At 46.2% G+C, this 26,120-nt stretch overlaps 1 protein-coding gene across 1 annotated transcript in view; it reads left to right on the forward strand.

The window, feature by feature from the left end:
- Positions 1-768: 768 nt before the first annotated feature.
- The window catches only part of LOC148430586 (mucolipin-2-like), a 34,502-nt gene continuing 9,150 nt past the window's right edge, over positions 769-26,120 (forward strand). Inside the window, exons 1-10 of the mRNA XM_088466580.1 lie at positions 769-939; positions 2,996-3,146; positions 6,543-6,636; positions 6,720-6,816; positions 8,094-8,193; positions 13,505-13,617; positions 17,905-18,054; positions 20,165-20,266; positions 21,172-21,294; positions 24,642-24,848. Coding sequence (XP_088322706.1) covers positions 823-939; positions 2,996-3,146; positions 6,543-6,636; positions 6,720-6,816; positions 8,094-8,193; positions 13,505-13,617; positions 17,905-18,054; positions 20,165-20,266; positions 21,172-21,294; positions 24,642-24,848 — 1,254 coding nt within the window. The 5' untranslated portion in view covers positions 769-822. The remainder of the gene's footprint in view (positions 940-2,995; positions 3,147-6,542; positions 6,637-6,719; positions 6,817-8,093; positions 8,194-13,504; positions 13,618-17,904; positions 18,055-20,164; positions 20,267-21,171; positions 21,295-24,641; positions 24,849-26,120) is intronic.

Here is a 26,120-nt window from a genome sequence, read left to right on the forward strand (position 1 = left end):
GCTTTTTGTTGGGGCTTGTTCTCGCTGTGTCACCATACTGCCTTAGGCCACCAACATTCAGAGTCCCAGCACCATTAATTACATTACTCAGGGACTTTGAAGCATGTCTACAGGTCCACCAACATGACCTCTTCCACCAGGTGCAAAGGGCCCTGCTCCTGGGCTTCCCTCTTCATTTGTGACTGCAGAGACCTGGGTTGGACTAATTAATTGACAAGAAGGGTGTTTTTAACATCGGTAACTTATTCTAAATCATGAGGAAGGCCCAGGAGTCTGCATTACATACCTGACAGAAGGGGCCATGTTGGCGGGTCTGCAGCCACGAAGCTGGAGGTGGTGGTCCAACACAGTACCTAGGCTGCAGAAGAAACCTATTTGTACAATCCTTTGTGGTAGATCACTTCCATTAGGGAGCCCAGCAGTGCAGAGGAATGGGTTCTCAGGAGAGGAGCCACCACGTCTTGGCTTAGCTGGGCAGCAGACGACATTGTAAAGATATAAAACCATTGTGCATTAATGGGTCCAGTATCAGGATGTAAACTGCTAGCTTCCACCGAATGACATCCATCGTTAAGAGCATTATTAATGCCGACCTTCCCATCCCATGAGTCCCAGTGGTAAAAAGGTTTTTGCAGTACATTTACTCCCTATAGAGGTGTGCTTACTGGCCGATGGAGAAATCCCTCATCCTCCCGTCTCGTATCTGGGACATGTGACCTGTAACAGCTGCAATCATCTGATCTTACTGCAATTCCAATATTTCAGCTCGTCCTGTTTGGGTTAAACAACCAACTAGTGGTCTCCTTTAAAGAAGAGAACGCGATGGCCTTCAAGCACTTGTTCCTTAAAGGATATACTGGCGTCGATGAGGATGACTATAGCCGCACTGTCTACACTCAGAAAGATCTCTACGACAGCATATTCTATGTGATCCATCAGGTAAACACATTGTACCTTAATTCTGACACACAGGCCCTCAATCCAGGGCATCTGTAACCCATATGTCCCAAGTGAGCAACTCTGGCATAGTCCTTTTCTTTACGTATTATTGGTTGCTCCATTGGATAACCCCTACATTGTAACCACTTTCATATTTGGTGACCAGTTTGAGGTCTGTCCCTCATACTTATTACTTATGCCAGTGGTTCCCAAACTTTTTTGAATCACGGCACCCTAGAGTATCGGCATTGTTTTCACGGCACCCCCTAAGCCAAAAGTTTGTTATTGAGAAATTCAGAAAAATAGTAAAGAAGTAAAGTGAAGTAAATTGTGCATATATGTCATCCTTGGGCTCAGTTATGTGGTGGGGACAGGGATGTGCTGACCTGTCATCCTTGGGGTGAGTTATGTGGTGAGGACAGGGATGTGCTGAGCTGTCATCCTTAGGGTTAGTTATGTGATGGGGACAGGGATGTGCTGACCTGTCACCCTTAGGGTTAGTTATGTGGTGAGAACGGGGATGTGCTGACCTGTCATCCTTGGGGTGAGTTATGTGGTGAGGACAGGGATGTGCTGAGCTGTCATCCTTAGGGTCAGTTATGTGGTGGGGACAGGGATGTGCTGAGCTGTCATCCTTAGGGTTAGTTATGTGATGGGGACAGGGATGTGCTGACCTGTCACCCTTAGGGTCAGTTATGTGGTCGGGGATGTGCTGACCTGTCACCCTTAGGGTCAGTTATGTGGTGAGGACAGGAATGTGCTGACCTGTCACCCTTAGGGTCAGTTATGTGGTGGGGACAGGGATGTGCTGACCTTTCATCCTTAGGGTCAGTTATGTGGTGAGGACGGGGATGTGCTGACCTGTCACCCTTAGGGTCAGTTATGTGGTGAGGACGGGGATGTGATGAGCTGTCATCCTTAGGGTCAGTTATGTGATGGGGACAGGGATGTGCTGACCTGTCATCCTTAGGGTCAGTTATGTGGTGAGAACAGGGATGTGCTGACCTGTCACCCTTAGGGTCAGTTATGTGGTGGGGACAGGGATGTGCTGACCTGTCATCCTTAGGGTCAGTTATGTGGTGAGGACGGGGATGTGCTGACCTGTCACCCTTAGGGTCAGTTATGTGGTGAGGACGGGGATGTGATGAGCTGTCATCCTTAGGGTCAGTTATGTGGTGGGGACAGGGATGTGCTGAGCTGTCATCCTTAGGGTCAGTTATGTGGTGAGAACAGGGATGTGCTGACCTGTCACCCTTAGGGTCAGTTATGTGGTGGGGACAGGGATGTGCTGACCTGTCATCCTTAGGGTCAGTTATGTGGTGAGAACAGGGATGTGCTGACCTGTCACCCTTAGGGTCAGTTATGTGGTGAGGACAGGGATGTGCTGACCTGTCACCCTTAGGGTCAGTTATGTGGTGAGGACAGGGATGTGCTGACCTGTCACCCTTAGGGTCAGTTATGTGGTGGGGAACAGGGATGTGCTGACCTGTCACCCTTAGGGTCAGTTATGTGGTGGGGAACAGGGATGTGCTGACCTGTCACCCTTAGGGTCAGTTATGTAGTGGGGGACAGGTTTGCGCTTCTGTTTGTCCACATATTTACATTACATTGACCATAAATAATTTGATTTGGTGCTAGACCACCAACCTGAGGCACCCCTGCAAGTGTCCCGAGGCCCCCCAGGGTGCCACAGTGCACAGTTTGGAAACCACTGACTTATGCATTAATATTGATTGCAAATCTGTGTCCATCACCTAGTTGATAGATGGATGTATTGCTCCAGTCCTCGTGGATCTGTCACAGGACACTTATTTTATTTAGTCACTTATTTTATTTTCTTTCAGTTTATCAAGGTGTTCGGTTATGTGTCTTCAAGGTCCTAGTTCTAGAGTAGGCAACTTGTGGTTCTCCTGAGGTTACCAAGACACTTTCTCACTTGTGGTTAAGAGACCAGAGGGACTGATTTTAGATCTTGTTCACAAATTAATTTGTTGAACTTTTTAATTAGATGAAGATCTCCTTATATTTTTGGTCTCCACCTCTCTTGTCTCTGTAGTATCATCAGATGGGAAACCTCTCGCTCGGTACAGTTGGCTACGACAATGATAAGAACAGGAAAGGACTGAAGATCTGTAAGCAGCACTACCACAGAAGATCAGTCCTCCCATACAATGACACGTTCTATATAGACCCCACTGTGGAAACAGGTACAGTTACATGGAATTTACCGGTGATACGTTTTGTTCTGCAAAGTCCTCTCCTCATTTTCCTGTTATTGGGCGCAGCAGTAAATGGATTGGAGTGGCCCAGCTTGGTGGTCTTTGCTCAAGCAGTCAGTTCTCTATCACTTGTAAGATTATAGAGGGTCCCACGGTGCTGATCGGCTTATATAATTATACCACACTTTTTTTTTTTTTTTTTTCTTTTTTTAACCTGTATTTCTATTTATCCAGACAGAACAAGGGTAAGGTTGGGGCAATGGAGGGAGAATGGGAAAGGAGTGTGACCCGGGGCCTTGCCAGGCAGATGATGGGAGGTTGCTGCTGTTATCGGTGTCTCTTCATTGCTATAGCCTGAAAAGTTATTTGGGCCTCTTAATCTGTGTGTTGTATAAGCAAAACCGTATGTAACCAGTAAGCACCTGATGGCCCATGGTTACATCATGCCGTTGAAGAAAATGAGGATGTAAGCGTCTGCAGATTATCCTATACTTTATACAGATGGAGAACAGACTACAAATGCCCTCCAGTGCCGGAACTCCCGGAGACAGTGGAGTCATTTGCCACCGGGCGCCAGCCCTGAAGGGGGCACCTGGCTCCATTGTCACCCGGAGCTGCAGGGGCCTTACTACAGGGGGCCTTACTACAGGGGGCCTTACTACAGGGGGCCTTACTACAGGGGGCCTTACTACAGGGGGCCTTACTACAGGGGGCCTTACTACAGGGGGCCTTACTACAGGGGGCCTTACTACAGGGGGCATCGTATGGGGGCCTTACTACTGGGGGCATCGTATGGGGGCCTTACTACTGGGGGCATCGTATGGGGGCCTTACCACTGGGGGCATCGTATGGGGGCCTTACCACTGGGGGCATCGTATGGGGGCCTTATTACTGGTGCACTACAGGGGTCATTACTACTGGGGGCACTACAGGGGGCACTACAGGGACCTTACTATTGGGGCACTGCATAGGGGGACCTCTTCTGAGGGCAGTGCATAGGGGGACCATTACTGGGGGGCACTGCATAGGGGGACCATTACTGGGGGGGCACTGCATAGGGGGACCACTACTGGGTGCATTGTATAAAAGGAACTGCATAGGGGGGCGACGGCAGCTGGGGCTGGCATAGGTGCAGGGGGGGTGGTACATTTTAATTTGGGGGGGGGCACCAACATTTATCTTGCCTTTGGGCACTTGGGATGAAGTTACGCCACTGATGCCCTCTATTCCCTGTATACACATAAGAGCAGATTAATTTACATTGTTTAATGAACTAACACATCTATACTGAATGACCCTCCTCTAACAACGTCACTGGTAATAACGATTCTTGTTGTGCGCTGTAGATCTGCGCATCGTTCTCAGATGTGACCTCTGTAATATGAAGTGGTGCTGGGAGACATCTGGGAGTATGGGGACCCCACAAACTTTGCCCTTGAGCCCAATAAATTCTAGTTGCACTTTTTCCTCTCTTACATAAATGCTTCCCGCACAGCTGATGAACTGGCGAGCCGCGAGCGTGATAACATTGGAAACGTGTTTCTTTCAATACAATAACTAATGGCCAGATTATTCTGTTCTCGCCCGATTTGGCTACACATCGAACTTCTATGGAAATTGCTACGGCCCTACCAGTGGTGAGGTTTCCGCCTCTTGCCAGTAATGACCCCCCCCCCCCTCCTCCCATGTCCTTAGTTGCACCACTTCCATTCTTTAGATGGCAATAAAAGATGGCAATGATTGGAGAATACTATTTTTTTCAATAAACGGTTTTTATTTTTTTTATATATTTAATGGTTTTTACATTTATATCTGTTTTTATAATTTTTCTTTTCTTTTTTCCTCAACCCCTGATGACCATTCATTTGCATGACCTATTGCAGACTACATAGTCACCCGTCCATGACCGGGGATTAAGGCGCCACCTGGTGATTTTAGCTTTAAATTACCACTACATGCAATGTACTGTAACAATTACACTTCACTAATCCACTATTTATACTAAAACATCTCCCCCTTGTGGGAAACCTATTTTTACTTGTTACTAGTAAGTAAACAAAGGAACGTCGTGGATGGGTGTGGATTGCAACATCTACAGTATTTAGATAGGTCGACAGGGTCAAAGCTTGACTGTGAAATGGTCGACATGGAATAAGGTCATCAGGGTCAAATGGTCAAAAAGTTGACACACACACACACATGGTCGATGCCTTTTTATTTTTTTTCCTTTGCTATTTTAACCCTAACTATCTTCTTAACCCTAACCATCTTCCTAACCCTAACCCCCACCCTAACCATCTTCCTAACCCTAACCCCCACCCTAGCCCTAACCATCTTCCTAACCCTAACCCCCACCCTAACCCTAAAAATCATGAAAAAAAATATGCCAACCATTTCTGTCCAACTTTTGACCCTGTCGGCCTTTTAACCCTGTTGACCATTTACTTTACATGTCAACCATCTGGTATCGACCTTTTGACTGTCTATCTAGACACTGTAGATCGTCCATCCATGTACCATCATAGATTCCCCCATTATCTCTTGTTTCATTGATTCATTACAAGCAGAACACAGCGATGTATTTTGGACATTCTAGAAAGTGAGAAATGCGGCACAAATAAACTAAACGCACTATTTCCTAGTAAATTGTCTGACAGTAGTGATCTGTATGTAGCAGTATTGTCACATTGCGGCATATCATTATAGCGTATATAGGAAAGGACTATGTCTGTGCCAAATTGTGAGTTTAATTACTTTTGTTTGTGTTGAACTGAAACCCCACCGTATTTATTATTTTTTTTTAAAAATCACCTTCTATATTTTTCTTGCACGTTATTCTTTCCCAGTGAGAGCGCCCCTGTGCAAAGTACAGTATTTGAACTTTATTCATTAATCCCTTAAGTCCTGTTCATGCCTCTGCTATCCCTACCATGTCTGCTCCCTATGTGAGCCTGTCCCTTCCCTCTTGGTTGTAAGCACTAACGAGCAGGGCCCTCATCCCTTGAGTTCTCCTTACTTAAACTACACCCCTGTTTCCTGGGAGCTGGCCTCACTCTGTCACTGTTGTTTTTGACTGATCTTTGTATAAATGTATTTATTGTGGAACGATGTATTATTTGTTGTTATCTGTGAATATTTTTGTACAGGTACATGTGTTCTCTGGTCACCCCCCTATGTACAGCGCTGCGGGCCATTTGTGGTGCCCTTACAAATCTAAAATAACTTTAGACGACTTCATTATGGAGGCCTTGCTCTAAGTCACATTGTCCCTAACCAGGTCCTGATCAGATATTTCTAAATGTTGTTGATGCACATATGTAATTGCCAGTGGCCCGGGTTGCCCCGCAGCGCTAATGTCCTGAAGGCCTGAAACTTTGTTTATAGAGTGTTTGCACATGGATCAGGAGCTGCAAGTGAACAGAAATCCCCGTGACGTCCTACAGACAAACTCTTCATTCTTCAGCCTGGAGTTTTACAGGTACTGTCTGCCTCGTCCGCTCTTCCCCTGCAGTCTGGCGCTGTTGTGCTGGCTTCTAAAATGTCTGATTTGTATTGTTTTAGGCTCATTAAAGTGGAGATCTCCTTTAGGCTGAAAGGCATTGATCTGCAAACCATCCGAGTCCGTGAGCTTCCAGACTGCTACTTGTTTCACGTCAGGGCAAGTACTGACCATAGATCTAGGGTAGATCACTTAGCGTTTGCCCTTTGCGCCTCTGTGCGTTCTAGTCATTCCCCGCTGACCGCTCTTAGCTGCATCTCTTACTCTGTTCAGAGAGGTTCCTCCCAATACGGAATTTTCTCAGGGCTCTACATGGGAACTTATACAGTATGGTCTGTGTTAGTCTACGCTTGTGTACTGTACCTTGTACGGAACAACGGAGACATGAAATGATGATGATACAACACCATGGCGCAGATTGTTCAGTGGTTACCACCGAGGTTCCCAAGCTCTGTCCTCATGGCACCCGAACAGTCCAGGTCCAGGCTCGGGCACAGGTGACTTAATTAGTACTATAAAATAATGGTTGCTCAGATCTACCTAATGGTCATTCTTATGTTCATGAAAGGGAGGGTTTTAATCTAGACTAGAAACAAATAAATAAATGCCCCCCCAGCACACTGCAATAGACCAGCAATAGGTATGAATACTACATGGTGATAGATATTCAGAGATCTTTGTTTGATGTATTTGGAGAGATGTATATAAGCACCGGGCTGCGCCATGGCGTCTCTGTATCGGTGTTCCTAACAGATGTCTGGATTTCTGTTATCATGTAGTTTTGAAATCTTATTCTAGACTTAATTAGTACCTCAGACAATTTAATTTAACCATCAGTGCTTAGCCCTGGATATCCATAAAACCTGGACTGTTGGTTTGCCTTGAGGACTGAGATTGGGAACCACTGGGTTAATCTTGATATGACCAATCTAGTGATCATGTGCATTTATTAAATCGGTAAGAAGTGGGCATTGTGATTTTACATCGGAATTAATATCCTCTGTCCCCCACATCTGAAGATAGCATGGTTCCCTCAGGTTCGGAGTTTGCTGAACGCTAGGTGGCCCCTAATAATGAATTGGCCGGTTATTAAAACATGTGGACACTAGCATGTTTGCGTGTGTAACGGGCTCATTAAGGATGATGAATAGGCCCCTTTGACACTAATATACAAAAAATAAGAATTCCTGAAATAGAGGAAATGGCTCTAAACTGGAGGATGTGGTCAAACCCAAAATCGATGAGGGCATGTTCTGTTCTTTTGCCTCTGTTGGGTCAGTGATGATGTTTACAATGGCAATGTAATTGCACCTGGGGGTCTGGGGACACAACCCCCCCCCTCCCCCTCAGTTATTGAAACTGCTCCGTGTGGTCAGAGAGACTCCTCTAATAAATCTTAATAAAGTCACATACTCCTGTTTTCTGGCCTTTTTCAGATCACTTTTAACAACCAGGCTCATAGCGGAAAAATCAAAATCTTCTTCAACAGCGACGCTACAATTCAAGACTGCAAGGACTGGCACATATCTGGGTCCAGTACGTTATTTCTCCTTGTCTTTTACTGGTTTGCATGTGTGTGTATGTGTATATATGTATAGTGTGATACTTGGGGTTAATTAGCTCGGTAGACTGGGGTCGGTGGTGCAGTGAGTAGGTGCAGAATTAGAGTCCACACGTAGCATTCCAGTTAAATAAACCTAAGTGGTGCTTTACTTCCAGCATGTAAAATAATAAACAAACCTAGCCCTCGTTTAGGGCACTAGCTCACTTCTTGAATCCTCTATACAGAAGCAGCTAATCTGCATGACAGTCTCTCAGTCTCTGAGATTTGTGGTCCTCCCTGCCACATGCAGGACTGGACACTGGCCTCCTGGTCTGGTGTAGCTTTCTCAGCTTGTTGGCTGCCGCCTCTCACAAGGACAGTGTCAGAGGTATAGGGATCTCCCTGCCTCCTTACAGGTATAATCCTGACCACCTGGTCTGCTTCACTCACACTGCAGACCCACCTGCACTGTCTGGCTGTGTCCACCAGCAGCCTCATCTGGGCTCTGGTCATACGGCAGCCATTATACATCTTCCCACAATGCTTTTCTACTCTGTGTGGGCGGATCTGACCTGCCCCACACAGAATCTGCTGCTCACCAGCGCCACCTCTGGTGATACTGCCTATATATATATATCACCCCCCTTGACTTTTTAGCTTTTTTGTTACATTACATCCTGTAATTTATTATTTTATCTGAGTTTTATGTGATGGATCTGCACAAAATAGTCTAATTTGGAGAAGTGAAATGGAAAAAAATATATCTAACAAAATGTTATAAATAAAATTCAGAAAATTGGCATGTGTAATCACCCATTTGGTATGAAACCCCTCAAAAGTTCTGGTGCAACCAATTACCTTCAAAAGTCACGTAATTAGTGAAATTAAGTCCCCCTGTGTGAAATCTAAGTGTCACATGATCTGTCAGTATAAACACAACTTTCCTGAGAGGCCCCGGGGGCTGAAACACCACTAAGCAGGAGGCATCACACCACCATGAGGACCAAGGAGCTCTCCAAACAAGTCAGGGACAAAGTTGTTGAGAAGTAAAATTCTGGGTTATAAAAAAAATAAATAAAAAAAAATATCCAAATCTTTGATGATCCCTGGAGCACCATCCAATCCATCATCAAATGTAAAGAACATGGTACCACAACAAACCTGCCAAGAGAGGGCTGCCCACCAAAACTCACAGACCGGGCAAGGAGGGCATTAATCAGAGAGGCAGCACAGAGACCAAAGGTAACCCTGAAGGAGCTGCAGAGACTGGTGTATCTGTGCCTGTGACCACAATAAGCCGTACACTCCATAGAGCTGGGCTTTATGGGAGAGTGGCCAGAAAAAAGCCATTACTTACTGATAAAAATAAGAAGACACGATTTGAGTTTGCCAAAAGGCATGTGGGCGACTCCCCAAATGTATGGAGGAAGGTGCTCTGGTCAGATGAGACTAAAATTTAACTTTTCGGCCACCAAGGAAAACGCTATGTCTGGCGCAAACCCAACACATCCCATCACCCCAAGACCACCATCCCCACAGTGACACATGGAGGTGGCAGCATCATGCTGGGGGGATGTATTCAGCAGCAGGGACTGGGAAACTGATTTGAGTCGAGGGAAAGATGGCTGGTGCTAAATACAGGGATATTCTTGAGCAAAACCTGTGTCAGTCTGCCTGTGATATGAGACTGGGACGGAGGTTCACCTTCCAGCAGGACAATGACCTGAAGCTTACTGCTAAAGCAACACTCCAGTGGTGTAAGGGGAAACATTTAATGTGTTGGAATGGCCGAGTCACAGCCCAGATCTCAATCCAATTGAGAATCTGTGGTCAGACTTGAAGATTGCTGTTCACAAGCGGAAACCATCCACCATGAAGGAGCTGGAGCAGTTTTGCCTTGAGGAATGGGCAAACATCCTAGGGGCAAGATGTGGCAAGTTCATAGAGACTTATACAAAGTGACTTGCAGCTGTAATTGCCGCAAAAGGTGGCTCGACAAAGTACTGACTTTAGGGGGGTGAATAGTTATGCACGCTGAAGTTTTCTGTTATGTTGTCCTAAATGTTGTTTGATTCACAATATAAATAAAAACACAACGTCACAGTTGTAGGCATGTTCTGTGAATGAAATGATGCACACCTTCACACAATCCATTGTAATTCCTGGTTGTGAGGCAACAAAACATGAAAAATGTAAAGGGGGGGAATAATTTTGCAAGGCACTGTGTGTGTGTGTGTGTGTGTGTGTATATATGTGTGTATATGTGTATATATATATATATATATATATATATATATATATATATATATATATATATATTATATAAATTTCTGTTTGTGGAAACAAGCTGGATAATTGATGACTCGGACAAGTAGATTACTAAATGTTGTTATTAACAAAGATATTTTAGCAGCGCTGGAATTGACCACTCTGGGACTCCTTGTAGTGCCGTGGTGAAAACTCGCTCCTTCCCTCCATCACCGGCCGCCTAACACTGCTGGCGGAGGATCACAGTACAATACACATACGCAGTGCAGGGGCTGGTCCGGTCCCTGGAGGCGGCCTAGACCAGCCCCTGCACCTTGTCACACCGGAGAAGAAATTGCTGTCTGAGCGATCAATCAATGCTCGCGATGAATATGGGGACGGTGATTTAGGCTCCACTAAAGATAATTGCAGCTCTGTTCACACCAAAAGATCTATCCCAGAGATGGCAGAAAAGACGCATTGTATTGGGATATGGGGTGTGTGATGGCGTTATTATCCATGTCATCTAGCTCCTAATGTCTACAATCTGATGATAGATGTATATATAGACAAAGCAAGTGTATACTGGGCTTAAATAAAGGATTCTGATTCCTTTGCTTTTATACTGTTGGAATAGCATCACCATTGAGGATTCCAACAGAATAAAAGTAAAGGAATCAGAATCCTTTATTTAAGCCCAGTATACACTTGCTTTGTCTATATACACATACATCATCACGGTGTAGATATCAGCAGCTAGATGACCTAGCACTATTGCCCACACCATGTCTCAATACTGGTTATCGATCAATGTTGTTGTAGATGTGGTGTAAAATGACTGAAGTGACGACGGTCATGTACTTACTCCGCATGACCAACATAACTAGACTGAGCTCCAGAAGAAGGAATCTCCCAGCATGCATAGCCCAAAAGACCACCCATCCTGCTCGCCTCTGTCAGGTCCTACATTTACAGATATAGATGATGAGCAATGTACAGCGTGGCAGTGGGGTGAGAAGAGGCAAAAGGTTAGTGGGATAGAGAAAAAAAAAGCAAGAGAGGGGGCCATGGAAGAATTACCACCAAGTTACGTAGTCCTGGAATTTGGGGTTGGGCTTGGATCACCGAGTCGACCTCGTAACAATAGGTAGTGTGTGTGTTCGATGATTTGCTAGAAGCCCACCTAAGCTTTCGGGTAGGTTAAGTGATTGTCTTGAGTCTGAAGGTATGGGCATGGGTCTCTCAGATGGGCATGGGTCTCTCAGATGGGCGTTGGTCTCTCAGGTTGGGTACAGGAGGAGATTCCGCAGTCACCCTCAGCAGGTGGGGACAGTTTTGCTCCTAGGTGGCCCTACAGCTTTTATAACCTAACTGTTGGGATGAGCAGATTCTCAGAGGACAGTAGAAGGTCTATCATATGCACAAGGAGGTTGCATTTGGACAGCTTGACCTGGAACGTGGTGGAAACTATGTGCTGCTCGGTCATAACTTCTTTTGTTAGGCAGCCGCTTTGGAGGAAATACTGTTTGTACGGGATGCGGTCAAAATGTAGATGGCCGGGAAGCCGTCTGACTAAATTCCGGCGTAGAAATCCCGACGCAGGACTAAAGACAGGCGTCGAAATCCTCGCGCCCGTCTTGATCCTGATGCCGGAATCTAGACAGATGACTTCCCGAACGAAGGTAAGCCGGGCAGTGTTGGCACTTAGCCACTGGAGGTGACTTAGGGTTCGGGACCACCCCAGGAGGGTTAGGTTTAGGGTACAGGGAGGTGGTTAGGTTTAGGCATCACAAGGGGGAGGTTAGGGTTAGGCACCACGTGGGGAGGGTTAGGGGCAGGAGTGGGGAGGGTTAGGGTACTTACCAGCCCCAGTCGGAATCCTAACAGTTCGGGCTTCCAGCGTCAGTATATAGTCCGGGGCATTACATACCGATTACGTTTGTAGTCATGTATGTATTTACTAGTGTAATTGTTGCTCTGATGAATTGCTCCGGCATCCGCGACGAGTTAGAATGTTAATTACCCCGATAATTAACATCATGAATAGACCCCAGAGACTGGTAAAGATGTCTCCCTTTTCAGCTACCAGATCTGCGCACTCAGAACCATGTATAATCTGACCGTTCCCATTCTTAGCGCTGACACCCTCTTACCACAAACACCTTTTTTTTTTTTTACTTCTTAATATAAAAAATCAGTATTTTCCTATAATGGGTGGGATGTACTAAGGGAATGCAGTCAAACCATCAAATGGCTTTTTTGGGGGGAGTTTAGCTGCATTTTTTATATGTTCCAAGCTCTGGAATGCGATACATCCCCCGGTGCGTGGAGCCAGTGGGGCATTACCCAATAGCCCTTACCCAATTACCCAATTTGCCCTTCTGCTCCACGGGAGGTTTCTGTCCTCCCTGCGCTCGCCTTAGGACCCCTGCGTTACGGTGTGACCGGTGTTACCGCCCCAGTCACACTCCCCGTCCCTAGGGGATTCTTATAGGGTTTCTTTATAGAGGGATCCAATTGGTTCACTCCCAGTGTCTACCGTGGTGGCACGCACCTTTCTGCGCATGCTTAGAGGGACTCTTATCTAGGGGCAGCTCTTATCGGGAGAGCTTTCCTTTTTTGATTTTAATTCCATTTCTAAGTACATACCGGTGTAATTCACGCCAATATGTACTTGGTAAGAGGTGGGATGTACCGCACAGGTGCGATACTTAGTACATACCGCTCATAATGTGGATGTTTTTCAGATGGGGGTTGTACAAAAAACGACCTCACTCACTGAAGATATAAGCAGCGGTGGAAGTTTGCGCAATATGCCAAACCGCCACTTCTACTGTGCTGCTTTCTACGCATTTCCATTCATTCATCTTTTCCATACCTCCCGCCCCCGTATACATTTCTACTCCGGCCACTGTATATAACTGCAGGGAGGATGCGCTGATATAGAATCCATAGCAGGCTCTTATGTAGAGATGAGATGGGGGGGGGGCGTCCTGCACATTAGAGACTCGCAGTATGTACTTATTATTAATGGATAAACCTGTCTTTGACTTGCAGTACAGAAGAACACTCACTACACGCTGGTGTTTGATGGGTTTGTTATCCTCATCTGCCTGACGTCCCTCATCCTGTGCACGCGATCAATCGTTCTGGCTGTCCGGCTACAAAGGGTAACGATGGGGGGGGTGACCGGTCGTGTGTCTGGTGAAACGTGATTAGCGCAGAGTTACGTGATGATTCAGTCTGTCCTACACATGGCTTCCCCTATGTCAGCTATACGTCCCATTGTGCCTGGTTCTGAGTCACACACTATGCGATACGCATGCGAACGCCCAATGATTTTTTTTCTCTGCGCAATGCGTCGAAGTCACACGAGGCACGCGCCCTGACATAACCGATTTGGATGCAGGGTCTGTGGATGGGCGTTGCTCTGTTGTATAGGGGGTGTATAAGGAAACGCGGGCGTGTGACGCACAGCCGCTCGCATAGGAAGCCATACACAGACTGAGTCACTGCACCGCCTTTGGGCTGGTGCAAGAACCATCGCAATATGCTGCAAGGGGGCGTCTCCGTAATGACAATATCTGTTGCGTCATTAGTATAATACGCGGCTGCACCAAAATAAATGCGTCCGTGTCTGCATGTGACTCTGAATCGGGCCCTTGGTGTCCCGTGTCTATAACACGGTGACAAATATCTCCAGTGTAACCAGACTTTCCTTCCCATAGCTCTATTACATTGCGGCAGGTAACGGGATGACGTTTGTACATACTGTATACACAGTGCATGAAGTGGTCCGTGGATCAGCTACTAACCCGTGTAGTTTGCATGTTCTCCCCTTGTTGTCTGCATGGGGTTTCTCCAGGAATAAGCCGGCAATTTCATGGCTTGTTATCTAAATTGGCCCAATACAGGTTGTAAAGCTGAGACTGACGCCGTCTCCCGGTATAAGCGGCCAATCTACCCGCCCAAACCACGTTTCTGCACAGCAAGTGTGCCAGGCTGTCAGTCCTTGTACACTTGTTACAGAACCACAAGGTTTACTGCTATGGGCCGTATTCAATTAGAAGCGAAAAGCGATAATTTATCGCCGATTTAAGTCATTTTCGCCATTTGCGGCAGGTGTTTTTTTTAGAATGCACTTAGTTGCGGCAAGTGGATTTTTAATGATTTTTTAAAAATCACTTTACGGACTTAGAAATATGCTTGCACCAGGTTTCATTTACCCCAAATTTGATGGGACTAGTTATTTTATTTTAAAAAATGAAGCTAAATGCTGTTCTTCACCACTTCTTTAAAGACTCATTAAAGCACCTGTCGCGGCCATTTAAAAACCCCAAATACCTTTTAGCAGGCCAATTCGGGGGTACCCACAGTGATCCCCCCATGTCAGACCATCTTTTAGGGAGTGACAGGACTTTTCCATACTAAGCTTTCCGCCAGGTCCCGTTTTCGCCGATTCCTAATTTAATGCGGAGATACGCGGGCACGCGCCCGATACTTTATCCCCAGGAAAGACTGCGATGGCGGCGAAAAGTCTGAGGTCGGACTTTTCGCCTCTAATTGAATATGGCCCTATATTTAGGATTTCCTGGCGTATTTCTTGTTTAGTGTGACGGATTCCTGTTTGTGTTATAAGATGGTGCTTTAAGAAATGTGTATTTAATGTTGCATATATAACAAAATGAGAGCATATGCTGAGCAGTACATACGTAGCTGGTGCCTGTAACTAACTGTCTTTTGTCCCCCTCAAGTGGTCGTACCCTGTAATAATATCATAAAATTAATTGTATACAGCGGTTCTGGCATGTGCCTGATGTATCTATATGGGAAACGTTCCTGGCAATATAATGGTGACACTGTCATCTGTGGTAACTTCTGCTTTAATTGCACGTATATGATGTACTGTATCGCCTACTGCGCATAAGGGCCTTTATCACAATCCGCATCTCAGATGGGGATGTGATTAGTTCACCAGGATTCTCAATGAGATGTATGAATACATTACAAGAATGTATCAAAATATCGCTCGCGAGAAAGCTCTGTCCCTGCGCGTCCTCTCTGCACATTTCTTGCGTAAAATAACCCGATAGTGGTTCTCTGCTTGCACTGCTGCCGGCTCCCCAAATGCCCCGTACCTCTCCCCAAATAAGCTGACACTTACCTGCACAGTGATCAGTGATCTGGAGAACTCCTCTGTGCCTCCGGTCAGTTGATCACTGGGCTCCTGCATCTGACCTGTGCTTTAATGCCATGTGATCAGTGATCTGGAGAACTCCGCTGTGCATCCGGTCAGTGGATCACTGGGCTCCTGCATCTGACCTGTGCTGTAATGCCATGTGATCAGTGATCTGGAGAACTCCTCTGTGCCTCCAGTCAGTTGATCACCGGGTTCCTGCGTCTGACCTGTGCTGTAATGCCATGTGATCAGTGATCTGGTGCCTCCTCTGTGCATCCGGTCAGTTGATCACCGGGTTCCTGCGTCTGACCTGTGCTGTAATGCCATGTGATCAGTGATCTGGTGCCTCCTCTGTGCCTCCGGTCAGTTGATCACCGGCCTCCTGCGTCTGACCTGTGCTGTAATGCCATGTGATCAGTTGACTAAAGAAAAAAAAAAGATTAATAATATATTAATTTTTTTTTATTTGCAGTGATCAGCCTGTGGTCTATTTAGACACACACCGCTGATCACAGCCACTGGCTCGGCCTGTCGGAGCAGAGCAGGAGTCAGTGTAATGGGGAAGCCCTAATGACGCCATCTCCAGGTGGCGTTATCATCTCCGGGTTTCCCCCCAGGGGCGGATCTATAATGGCTGCACCCATTTATTAAATACTTACCTCTCCGGAGTCCCACGTGGGCCATTTTCCTGGCGTTTTGCACAGTAGGGAAATCACCGGGAAAATGGCTGCTGTGTCACTCTCCTGGTGACCTGCACATGCACAGTAGACTCTGGCGTAGCACTAGCTGGAGTCTACTCTAGTGCCCGGAATCTGCTGCGCTCAGTGTGCTGCCTGCCGCCGGGTAGAGAGGAGGGGGCCCTGGTTGGAGACTGCACACGGGCCCCCTCCTCTCTCAATATGCCCCTGCTTCCCCCGGTATTTCTTTTACAATTGAGCTTTGGTAAATCTGAGCAGATCACATTTCCCATTACTGTATCTGCTTACATAAACTATGCAAATGTAAGAGCTTGGAGTAGTTTTTCACAAAAACTGCTCCAAAAGCCCTTTAATACATTTACATGATACCACAATAATGTGAAAAGGGTGTGACCGCACCTGTATTCACATTGTCTTAGTAAAAATTATATTGATAAATAGTGCTCCTGTGGCTTACTTGCTGACATTCTGCCCGCCCCCTCGCCAAATCAGTGCAGCAGGGGGTGTGGTATTGGCTTAAGTGGGCGGTGCAGGAGCTTGCCGGAGTGATCACGTCATCACGGCCTCGCCCCCTGCTTTATAATGCTGATATTACCGGCATTGTAAACCAGGGGGTGGGGCTATGTAGATGTACGCGCAAGTGGCCGGTCTGGGGGGGCTGCACCCATTCTGGTAGACTTGCCTACTCTTGCGATTTGCGGGGGGGCTCCCGGCAGTCCTGGGAGAATAGGTAAGTATGTCCTGTGGGTGCTAAAAAGTTACAGATATGGATAATATAAAGGAAGGAGCAGATCATTACTTACTTGTGACATACTGTAATACCGGTCACCACAGACGTCTATGTACGAGTTTATGATACCGTCCTTTATGTCATAGTAATCCCGCAATGCTACATATCTGTATTTTATAATAACATTCATTATATTACTATATAAACTTTGGGATATCTGGGCGGGATGTATGACGCATTGCATTCTGGATGTGATGTATCCCGCCACTCGCCGCATGCACGCCAGCAGTAATTACGCCGGTATGCATGTAGACAATCACAAAGTACAGCGCTCTCGGTAAGAGTTGTCCTTTGCGAATGAGAGACAGAAATTCTGCGCATGCCGCAGGGGTGCTGGGAGGGATCACATCACTCTATACCCATAGGCTTCTATAGAGTAACGCCATCTGTATATGGTGTTGCCTACCGCGTGCAAGCCCCAGAATGCATCGCACGCATTCTGGGGCTTGGCGCATATGATAACTACGGTCAAACCACCGAAAATGTCATTTTCTGGGTTCTGACCGTATCCCGCTGCATCCCGCCCCTTGTGAGGCGATTAGAGACGCCTTTGACACGGTCACATATTCCGCTATCATTGTGTATAGAATTATGGGAAACATAAAATAATATTGAGACACTGTTGGAGATTTTCAATGTAATAATGGCCCCTGTTCCCCATGTGATATGGTTCTATAATGGCAAAATTAGATTTAATCTTTTGCTAACTCCTGACACTAGGGGGCAGCAAACGCCTTGTATTATATAATTGCCTTATTACATTATTACATGACTACTTTTATAATTACAGAGGTTTGTGCGTTTTTTCTTGAACAATTACAATCACCACGTCTGCTCTACTGACCGCTGGGAGTTCATCAATGGCTGGTACGTCATGGTCATTATCAGCGATTTGATGACCATTATCGGATCTGTAATGAAAATGGAAATAAAGACCAAGGTACGGCCTGTAGTGAATCGGTACTTTTTATATTGAATTCCCATTAAACAAATAACTACTACTTTTCTGTCTGTAGATCGTGCGGTGGACGGGTTTGTAATTAGAGGTTAAAGGGCCCAAACAAAATATAACATTAGTGTGACAGAAGTAAAAAACTATAAAGGCAAAACTACATGTACGCACTGAGACTACATACAGTATGTTACACAATATAGCTACTAGTGGGTATATTTACTAAAGTCCCAGTTTTAAAGTGTGAGGGGATATTATTGTTATCCATTTATTTATATGGCTCCATAAGGAGTCTGCAGTACGTAAACAGAGACCGTATAAGCGCACATGCTTGGTAACCATTCCTAAGGAGCGCTTCCTAGGCTGTATTATAGCCATTTACACTGTGTAATATTTATTTATCTGCAAAGTGTAATTCAGTGTTATACCTGAATTAAACAGGAGGTAAACTTAACAGAATTACCTGTACCCAATCAGATCCTCTGTTCACAGCAGCACATAGCATTTCAGGAGATGCGTATCACAAGAGCTAGCCGAAGAAATAATAGTAATTGTCACCTGGAGGAATACGTTTATATTAATAGGCTCTACTTTATCAACCCTATAGATAACAAGTATATTCGTGTTTGCTAATTGCTGAACCTTCAACAAGTCCACAGCAGGGACCGTATGTGATAACGCAGCACTTTAGTTGGTAGTGTGAACTCAAAGTTTTCACTGACTGGGCATTAAGCTGGGCAGCCTCACTTCTTCATGCCAGTCATTAGGTGGCACCGTACTTCATATAATGTTCTAGCTGGTGCAGCAGTGTCCATAGAAGATGGCATCATTGTATGTTCCCCAGGAGTCCTGCCTGGTACGGTCAGGCAAGGGTTACCCATCAGTTCACACAACAGCCCTTTAATTAGGAAAGTAGCAGTTATTGGGTAACACTGGGCACATGCTGCTTATAAAGTGACTTGGTAAAATGCCCACTGGGACATTCTAGGAGCCATGTGTGGTCAGTCACGCTGTAATGGCAGGGACACAACGTGTAACACCTGCAAATGCTGATCCTGGGGAGGCCCTGGTCTTAGTGAGGCCAGAGTTGCACTTAGCAGGGGCAGTATCAGGGGAGGCTTATTACAGAAACAGACACATGGAGGAGATGTGTTAAATCTTCTAGAGAGCACAGGTGGAGGTGTTACCTATAGCAACCAATCAGCTTATGGCTATCATTTTATAGTATAGTATCTGATTGGTTGCTATGGCAAACTTCTAGACTTGTCGTCCTTTGCCCAGAGAGTTACTAGATTAATGTGCAGGGTCCTCCAGCAGCACAGTAGTGTGTGGGGTACTTGCTGGTGATCTGGCAGCCCCATAAGGGCAGGTGGTGTCGCTATTGCAGTCGTTGTTGCCCCAGCTTGCTGTACAAAGTCGCTACTTGCTTCATTATAAAGCCGGGGTACAATAGGCCAATTCACCATGAAACGCGCCATTAAGCCCTCGGAACGCCCACTACACTGGGGAAAGTGGACGGAATCCGGGATGCTGGTCTGTTCCTCCTGGAATGCGGGAAATCCAGCCCTGGTGCTTGGTGATGTGCGGCTCCTGTCAGACTGATGCAGGAACATCGCGGTGTAAAACGTTCCTCCATGTATATAGCCAACATGTTAGAATTAGAGGCGCAATATCCGGGATCTGTTAGGACTCGGGAATCCATAAGAGCTTCACTTATGTCAATGGGTTGAGTTAAGCATTTTGTGCCATGTGTCGTGGTCCCAGAGGGGCCGGGAAACGCTTCTATTAGATTTACAGCTACCACTATATAGTATTGGAGAAAATACCATCCGATGGCTACTCCTGGCCTGTGTATGGTCCTCTTCTGTCAGACCATGGTACATCGGACTTCGTGTGATTAGGGCCACCCGTGGGTGCCCAACGAGAGCCCTTCATGTTTCTGGGGTATAGGAAGCTTATTGGCAGGTTGCCCTCCTGCTAGGACCAGGGTGAAATCTATTAGTGACCCTTCCCCAGTACTGGCTACAGACACCCAGATGGTCACTTGGTGAATTGTGGTGAATAATACAGTATATATCTCATATCCTTCTCACTCTAGAACCTGACCTCGTATGATGTGTGCAGTCTCCTCCTCGGAACGTCCACCTTACTGGTTTGGGTTGGCGTTATTCGATACCTGGGCTACTTCCAAAAATACAATGTGAGTGTTCTTAGATCCTTCATCTAGATCTTTGTCCCTCAGTAACGCTGCAGGGCGCTCTGCCCCCTTTCTGCCGGGCTGTTCTGCGTTACACAGCGCTGCACACGCTATTTCTTGCTTTGCCAAGGAGCAGATGAGTTTTACTACATATAGACCACGAAGGATACATTGTACCTGGGACAGTCGTTATTCGTCTCCATGTGCAGATATATTGTTGTGCGCATTTTAGTTTTTGTTTCCCCGAGTGCTCATATTTCGCTTCCAACTCCGCACAAAGTACCTAGAGATGGCGAGATCAGGGTGGATGCAAAGTAAACGCAAATTAGTCCAACTGAGATGGCCGATGGTAGATAACGCACCAGGAGACTGATTCGCAGACGGGCGCTAATGCTGCCCGCGGCTGCGGATATGTACGCGGTGGCTGTACGAAAATATGCAAATGTTGCCGCCGCCAGGATTTGTATGGAGACGCGCTCCGGCTGCCTCTCAATCACATTGCAAATAAATCTTTACAGCGAGCGACAATGGTACTGAACCGTGACGCATACGCACAGCCGATAATCGCTGTACTGCATTAATCACCGACATCGCGTCTGTGAATCAGGACCTGATTAATATTTCATTTGTACGCGCTGCCCAGACAAACGGACTTGTCACTATAAAATCGATAATGAAGCCGGTAGATGACCCCTTCCATTTATATCCCCTACTGCCGGAACCAGTGCCCGATCCCAGGGCTGGGGCACCGTCTATTTACTGACAGTGGTTACATGGACCCCGGCCGTCAGTGACCGGACCCCAGAATTATGCGGCATTTCCCTGACCATTGTATGTACCATGACGTCTTGTGTGCTGAGCATGGAAGTGTACGTTCTGACCCTTTGCAATATATTCCTTCTTTTTAGGTTCTGATATTAACCATGCAAGCGTCACTACCCAAAGTGCTACGGTTCTGCTGCTGCGCAGGAATGATCTACCTCGGATATACCTTCTGTGGCTGGATCGTCCTCGGACCATACCATGAAAAAGTAGGATGTAGACTTTTTGCTGCATATTTGCACAGGTCTTTATGTTATAAGAGGAAAAGCCTCTTATAACAGACGGTAATATCCAATACAACCGCTTTACAAATAGTATTATTATTCCATAGTACCAGAGAATGGGCGTTTATCGAACCCAGGTATAAACATGCAGAATGATTGGTGTTTACTTGCTCCCATTGGCCAGCAGTGCGTCCAGAAGTTTGTGATACATTGCGCACGGTGACATTATCTTATCCTAATCTCATTCACTTCCACTTTAAATTTAAAAAGACCTGAAAGGGTTAAATCTTCCATAATAAACGGCAAGAAATTCGTTTAATAAAAAATTCTCTAGAATACGGCTGTAAATATTGTACAAAATCTAATCTGATGTCCATTAGGGCTGTAAGTAGATGTCTATCTGCACGAAGCGTGTCTTCTGCAATCCTATACCCTGACCATTAGTGATCTATACATTTCCCCCACACATCTCTGGTGTATAGGGTACAGCTAAGCGCTCTCTATGACATTATAAGGGCTGATGACATCATTGTACACACACAGAAGGGATCTATCTCATTCCCTGACCATTAGTGATCTATACATTTCCCCCACACATCTCTGGTGTATAGGGTACAGCTAAGCGCTCTCTATGACATTATAAGGGCTGATGACATCATTGTACACACACAGAAGGGATCTATCTCATTCCCTGACATTACTGATCTATACATTTCCCCCACACATCTCTGGTGTATAGGGTACAGCTAAGCGCTCTCTATGACATTATAAGGGCTGATGACATCATTGTACACACACAGAAGGGATCTATCTCATTCCCTGACCATTAGTGATCTATACATTTCCCCCACACATCTCTGGTGTATAGAGTACAGCTAAGCGCTCTCTATGACATTATAAGGGCTGATGACATCATTGTACACACACAGAAGGGATCTATCTCATTCCCTGACCATTAGTGATCTATACATTTCCCCCACACATCTCTGGTGTATAGGGTACAGCTAAGCGCTCTCTATGACATTATAAGGGCTGATGACATCATTGTACACACACAGAAGGGATCTATCTCATTCCCTGACCATTAGTGATCTATACATTTCCCCCACACATCTCTGGTGTATAGGGTACAGCTAAGCGCTCTCTATGACATTATAAGGGCTGATGACATCATTGTACACACACAGAAGGGATCTATCTCATTCCCTGACATTACTGATCTATACATTTCCCCCACACATCTCTGGTGTATAGGGTACAGCTAAGCGCTCTCTATGACATTATAAGGGCTGATGACATCATTGTACACACACAGAAGGGATCTATCTCATTCCCTGACCATTAGTGATCTATACATTTCCCCAACACATCTCTGGTGTATAGGGTACAGCTAAGCGCTCTCTATGACATTATAAGGGCTGATGACATCATTGTACACACACAGAAGGGATCTATCTCATTCCCTGACCATTAGTGATCTATACATTTCCCCAACACATCTCTGGTGTATAGGGTACAGCTAAGCGCTCTCTATGACATTATAAGGGCTGATGACATCATTGTACACACACAGAAGGGATCTATCTCATTCCCTGACATTACTGATCTATACATTTCCCCCACACATCTCTGGTGTATAGAGTACAGCTAAGCGCTCTCTATGACATTATAAGGGCTGATGACATCATAGTACACACACAGAAGGGGATCTATCTCATTCCCTGACCATTAGTGATGTATACATTTCCCCCACACATCTCTGGTGTATAGGGTACAGCTAAGCGCTCTCTATGACATTATAAGGGCTGATGACATCATTGTACACACACAGAAGGGATCTATCTCATTCCCTGACATTAGTGATCTATACATTTCCCCCACACATCTCTGGTGTATAGAGTACAGCTAAGCGCTCTCTATGACATTATAAGGGCTGATGACATCATTGTACACACACAGAAGGGATCTATCTCATTCCCTGACCATTAGTGATCTATACATTTCCCCCACACATCTCTGGTGTATAGGGTACAGCTAAACGCTCTCTATGACATTATAAGGGCTGATGACATCATTGTACACACACAGAAGGGATCTATCTCATTCCCTGACATTAGTGATCTATACATTTCCCCCACACATCTCTGGTGTATAGGGTACAGCTAAGCGCTCTCTATGACATTATAAGGGCTGATGACATCATTGTACACACACAGAAGGGATCTATCTCATTCCCTGACATTAGTGATCTATACATTTCCCCCACACATCTCTGGTGTATAGAGTACAGCTAAGCGCTCTCTATGACATTATAAGGGCTGATGACATCATTGTACACACACAGAAGGGATCTATCTCATTCCCTGACCATTAGTGATCTATACATTTCCCCCACACATCTCTGGTGTATAGAGTACAGCTAAGCGCTCTCTATGACATTATTTATAAGGGACTTATTTCTGTAAGATATCCGAGCGGAACATGACGTCCAAAGCCTCACGTTCTAGTAAGGAGATGACCTGATACCGAATAGTCACAAATGATGTGTATGGGCCCAGTAAGCTTACGTATTCCTATCTCATGGCGAGCCAGTGTTCCCCGACACGGAACACCATTTAAATCTACCTGCTATCTATATACAGTGACAGCAGCCAGAGATCTCCGTGAGGCATGAGGCACACACTGATTAGAGGAGACACATTATCTGCGTGCACTGTATGTGGGTGACTGGTACCCTCCGTCTGTGCCTTGCGGTGCATCCGTATGATATTTGGAGATGGCAGGGGGGGTGTATCATAGTGGTACCCTAACGCTCCAGGATTAAAGGTAACCCTGCTTGTGCACAGATGACATAATCACGCTGACTGAGGAACAAATTAAATCATCTGTGCTAAAGCATGGATATCTTCAAAACCTGGACTGCTGGCGCTAGGGTGTCTTGAGGTCCGGGTTTGGGAAGCCCTGGTGTATCCTGGTGCACAGCGCCATATGGTGTATCGTGTTGCACTGCGCCGTATGGTGTATCGTGTTGCACTGCGCCGTATGGTGTATCGTGTTGCACTGCGCCGTATGGTGTATCGTGTTGCACAGCGCCGTATGGTGTATCGTGTTGCACAGCGCCGTATGGTGTTGCACAGCGCCGTATGGTGTATCGTGTTGCACAGCGCCGTATCGTGTTGCACAGTGCCGTATGGTGTATCGTGTTGCACTGCGCCGTATGGTGTATCGTGTTGCACAGCGCCGTATGGTGTATCGTGTTGCACAGCGCCGTATGGTGTATCGTGTTGCACAGCGCCGTATGGTGTACTGACAATCAGAACGTTTTGTTGCAGTTCGAGGATCTGAACACCGTGGCCGAATGTCTCTTTTCCTTGGTGAATGGCGACGACATGTTCGCCACGTTCGCGCAAATCCAGCAGAAGAGCACCCTGGTGTGGCTGTTCAGCCGACTGTACCTGTACTCCTTCATTAGCCTCTTCATCTACATGATCCTCAGCCTATTTATAGCACTGATCACTGACTCCTATGAGACCATTAAGGTGAGGGTGTGTGTGTGTGTGTATACAGTATATGTGGTGTGTGGGTGTGTGTGTATACAGTATATGTGGTGTGTGTGTATACAGTGTGTTTGTGTGCAGTATATGTGGTGTGTGTGTATACAGTGTGTGTGTTTGTGTGTAAATGTTTGTATATATATGTGTGCGTGTTAGGGGTGAGCGGGTTCGGATTACTGAAATCCGAACCCCCCCGAGCCCCCCCGATCTGAGTCCGATCCGAGTCAGGCTCGACTTTTCCCGCCTGACTCGGATCTGAAATCGAGGCAAAACGTCATCATCCCGCCTTCCGAGTCTCGCGGGTTTTGGATCCTATATAAGGTACCCGCGTCGGCGCCATTTTCTCACTCGGCTGTGGACAGTGAAGAGGGAGGGTGGGAGTTAGGGCTGTGTAGTGTAGTGTAGTGTAGTGTAGTGTAGTGCTGCTGTTGTCCACTACTTCAAAGTCCATAGGGGCTGGCTGTGTTGTGCTGTGCTGCTGTTGTTAATAGGGGCTGTGTCCACTACTTCAAAGTCCATAGGGGCTGGCTGGACTGTGTTGTGCAGTCAGTTCTCCATAGGGGCTGTGTCCACTCCAAAGTCCTGTGCAGTGTCCCAGTCCTAAAGGAGTGCTGTAGTGTTGTCCAGGGGGTGCTCTGTCCATCAGGGGTGCTCCCCCCAAGTGCTAAAAAAATAATATATTTTCTGTGTTTGTGAATTGTGTGCGCAGTAGCCGCACGTGCATCAACAAAGTAGTGCCAAGCGTGCGCCTGTGTCATAAGTAAAGGGCCGGCTGGCTTGACCGTTAAGGGTGCTGTAACCCCCGAAAGTACACTCCAGTCCAAACCAAAAAAAAAATTATTTTCTGTGTTTGTGAATTGTGTGCGCAGTAGCCGCACGTGCATCAACAAAGTAGTGCCAAGCGTGCGCCTGTGTCATAAGTAAAGGGCCGGCTGGCTTGACCGTTAAGGGTGCTGTAACCCCCGAAAGTACACTCCAGTCCAAACCAAAAAAAAAATTATTTTCTGTGTTTGTGAATTGTGTGCGCAGTAGCCGCACGTGCATCAACAAAGTAGTGCCAAGCGTGCGCCTGTGTCATAAGTAAAGGGCCGGCTGGCTTGACCGTTAAGGGTGCTGTAACCCCCGAAAGTACACTCCAGTCCAAACCAAAAAAAAAATTATTTTCTGTGTTTGTGAATTGTGTGCGCAGTAGCCGCACGTGCATCAACAAAGTAGTGCCAAGCGTGCGCCTGTGTCATAAGTAAAGGGCCGGCTGGC

This window comes from Taudactylus pleione, unplaced genomic scaffold (genome assembly GCF_031769625.1).
Source record: "Taudactylus pleione unplaced genomic scaffold, aTauple2 ptg003602l, whole genome shotgun sequence".
Lineage (NCBI taxonomy): Eukaryota > Metazoa > Chordata > Amphibia > Anura > Myobatrachidae > Taudactylus > Taudactylus pleione.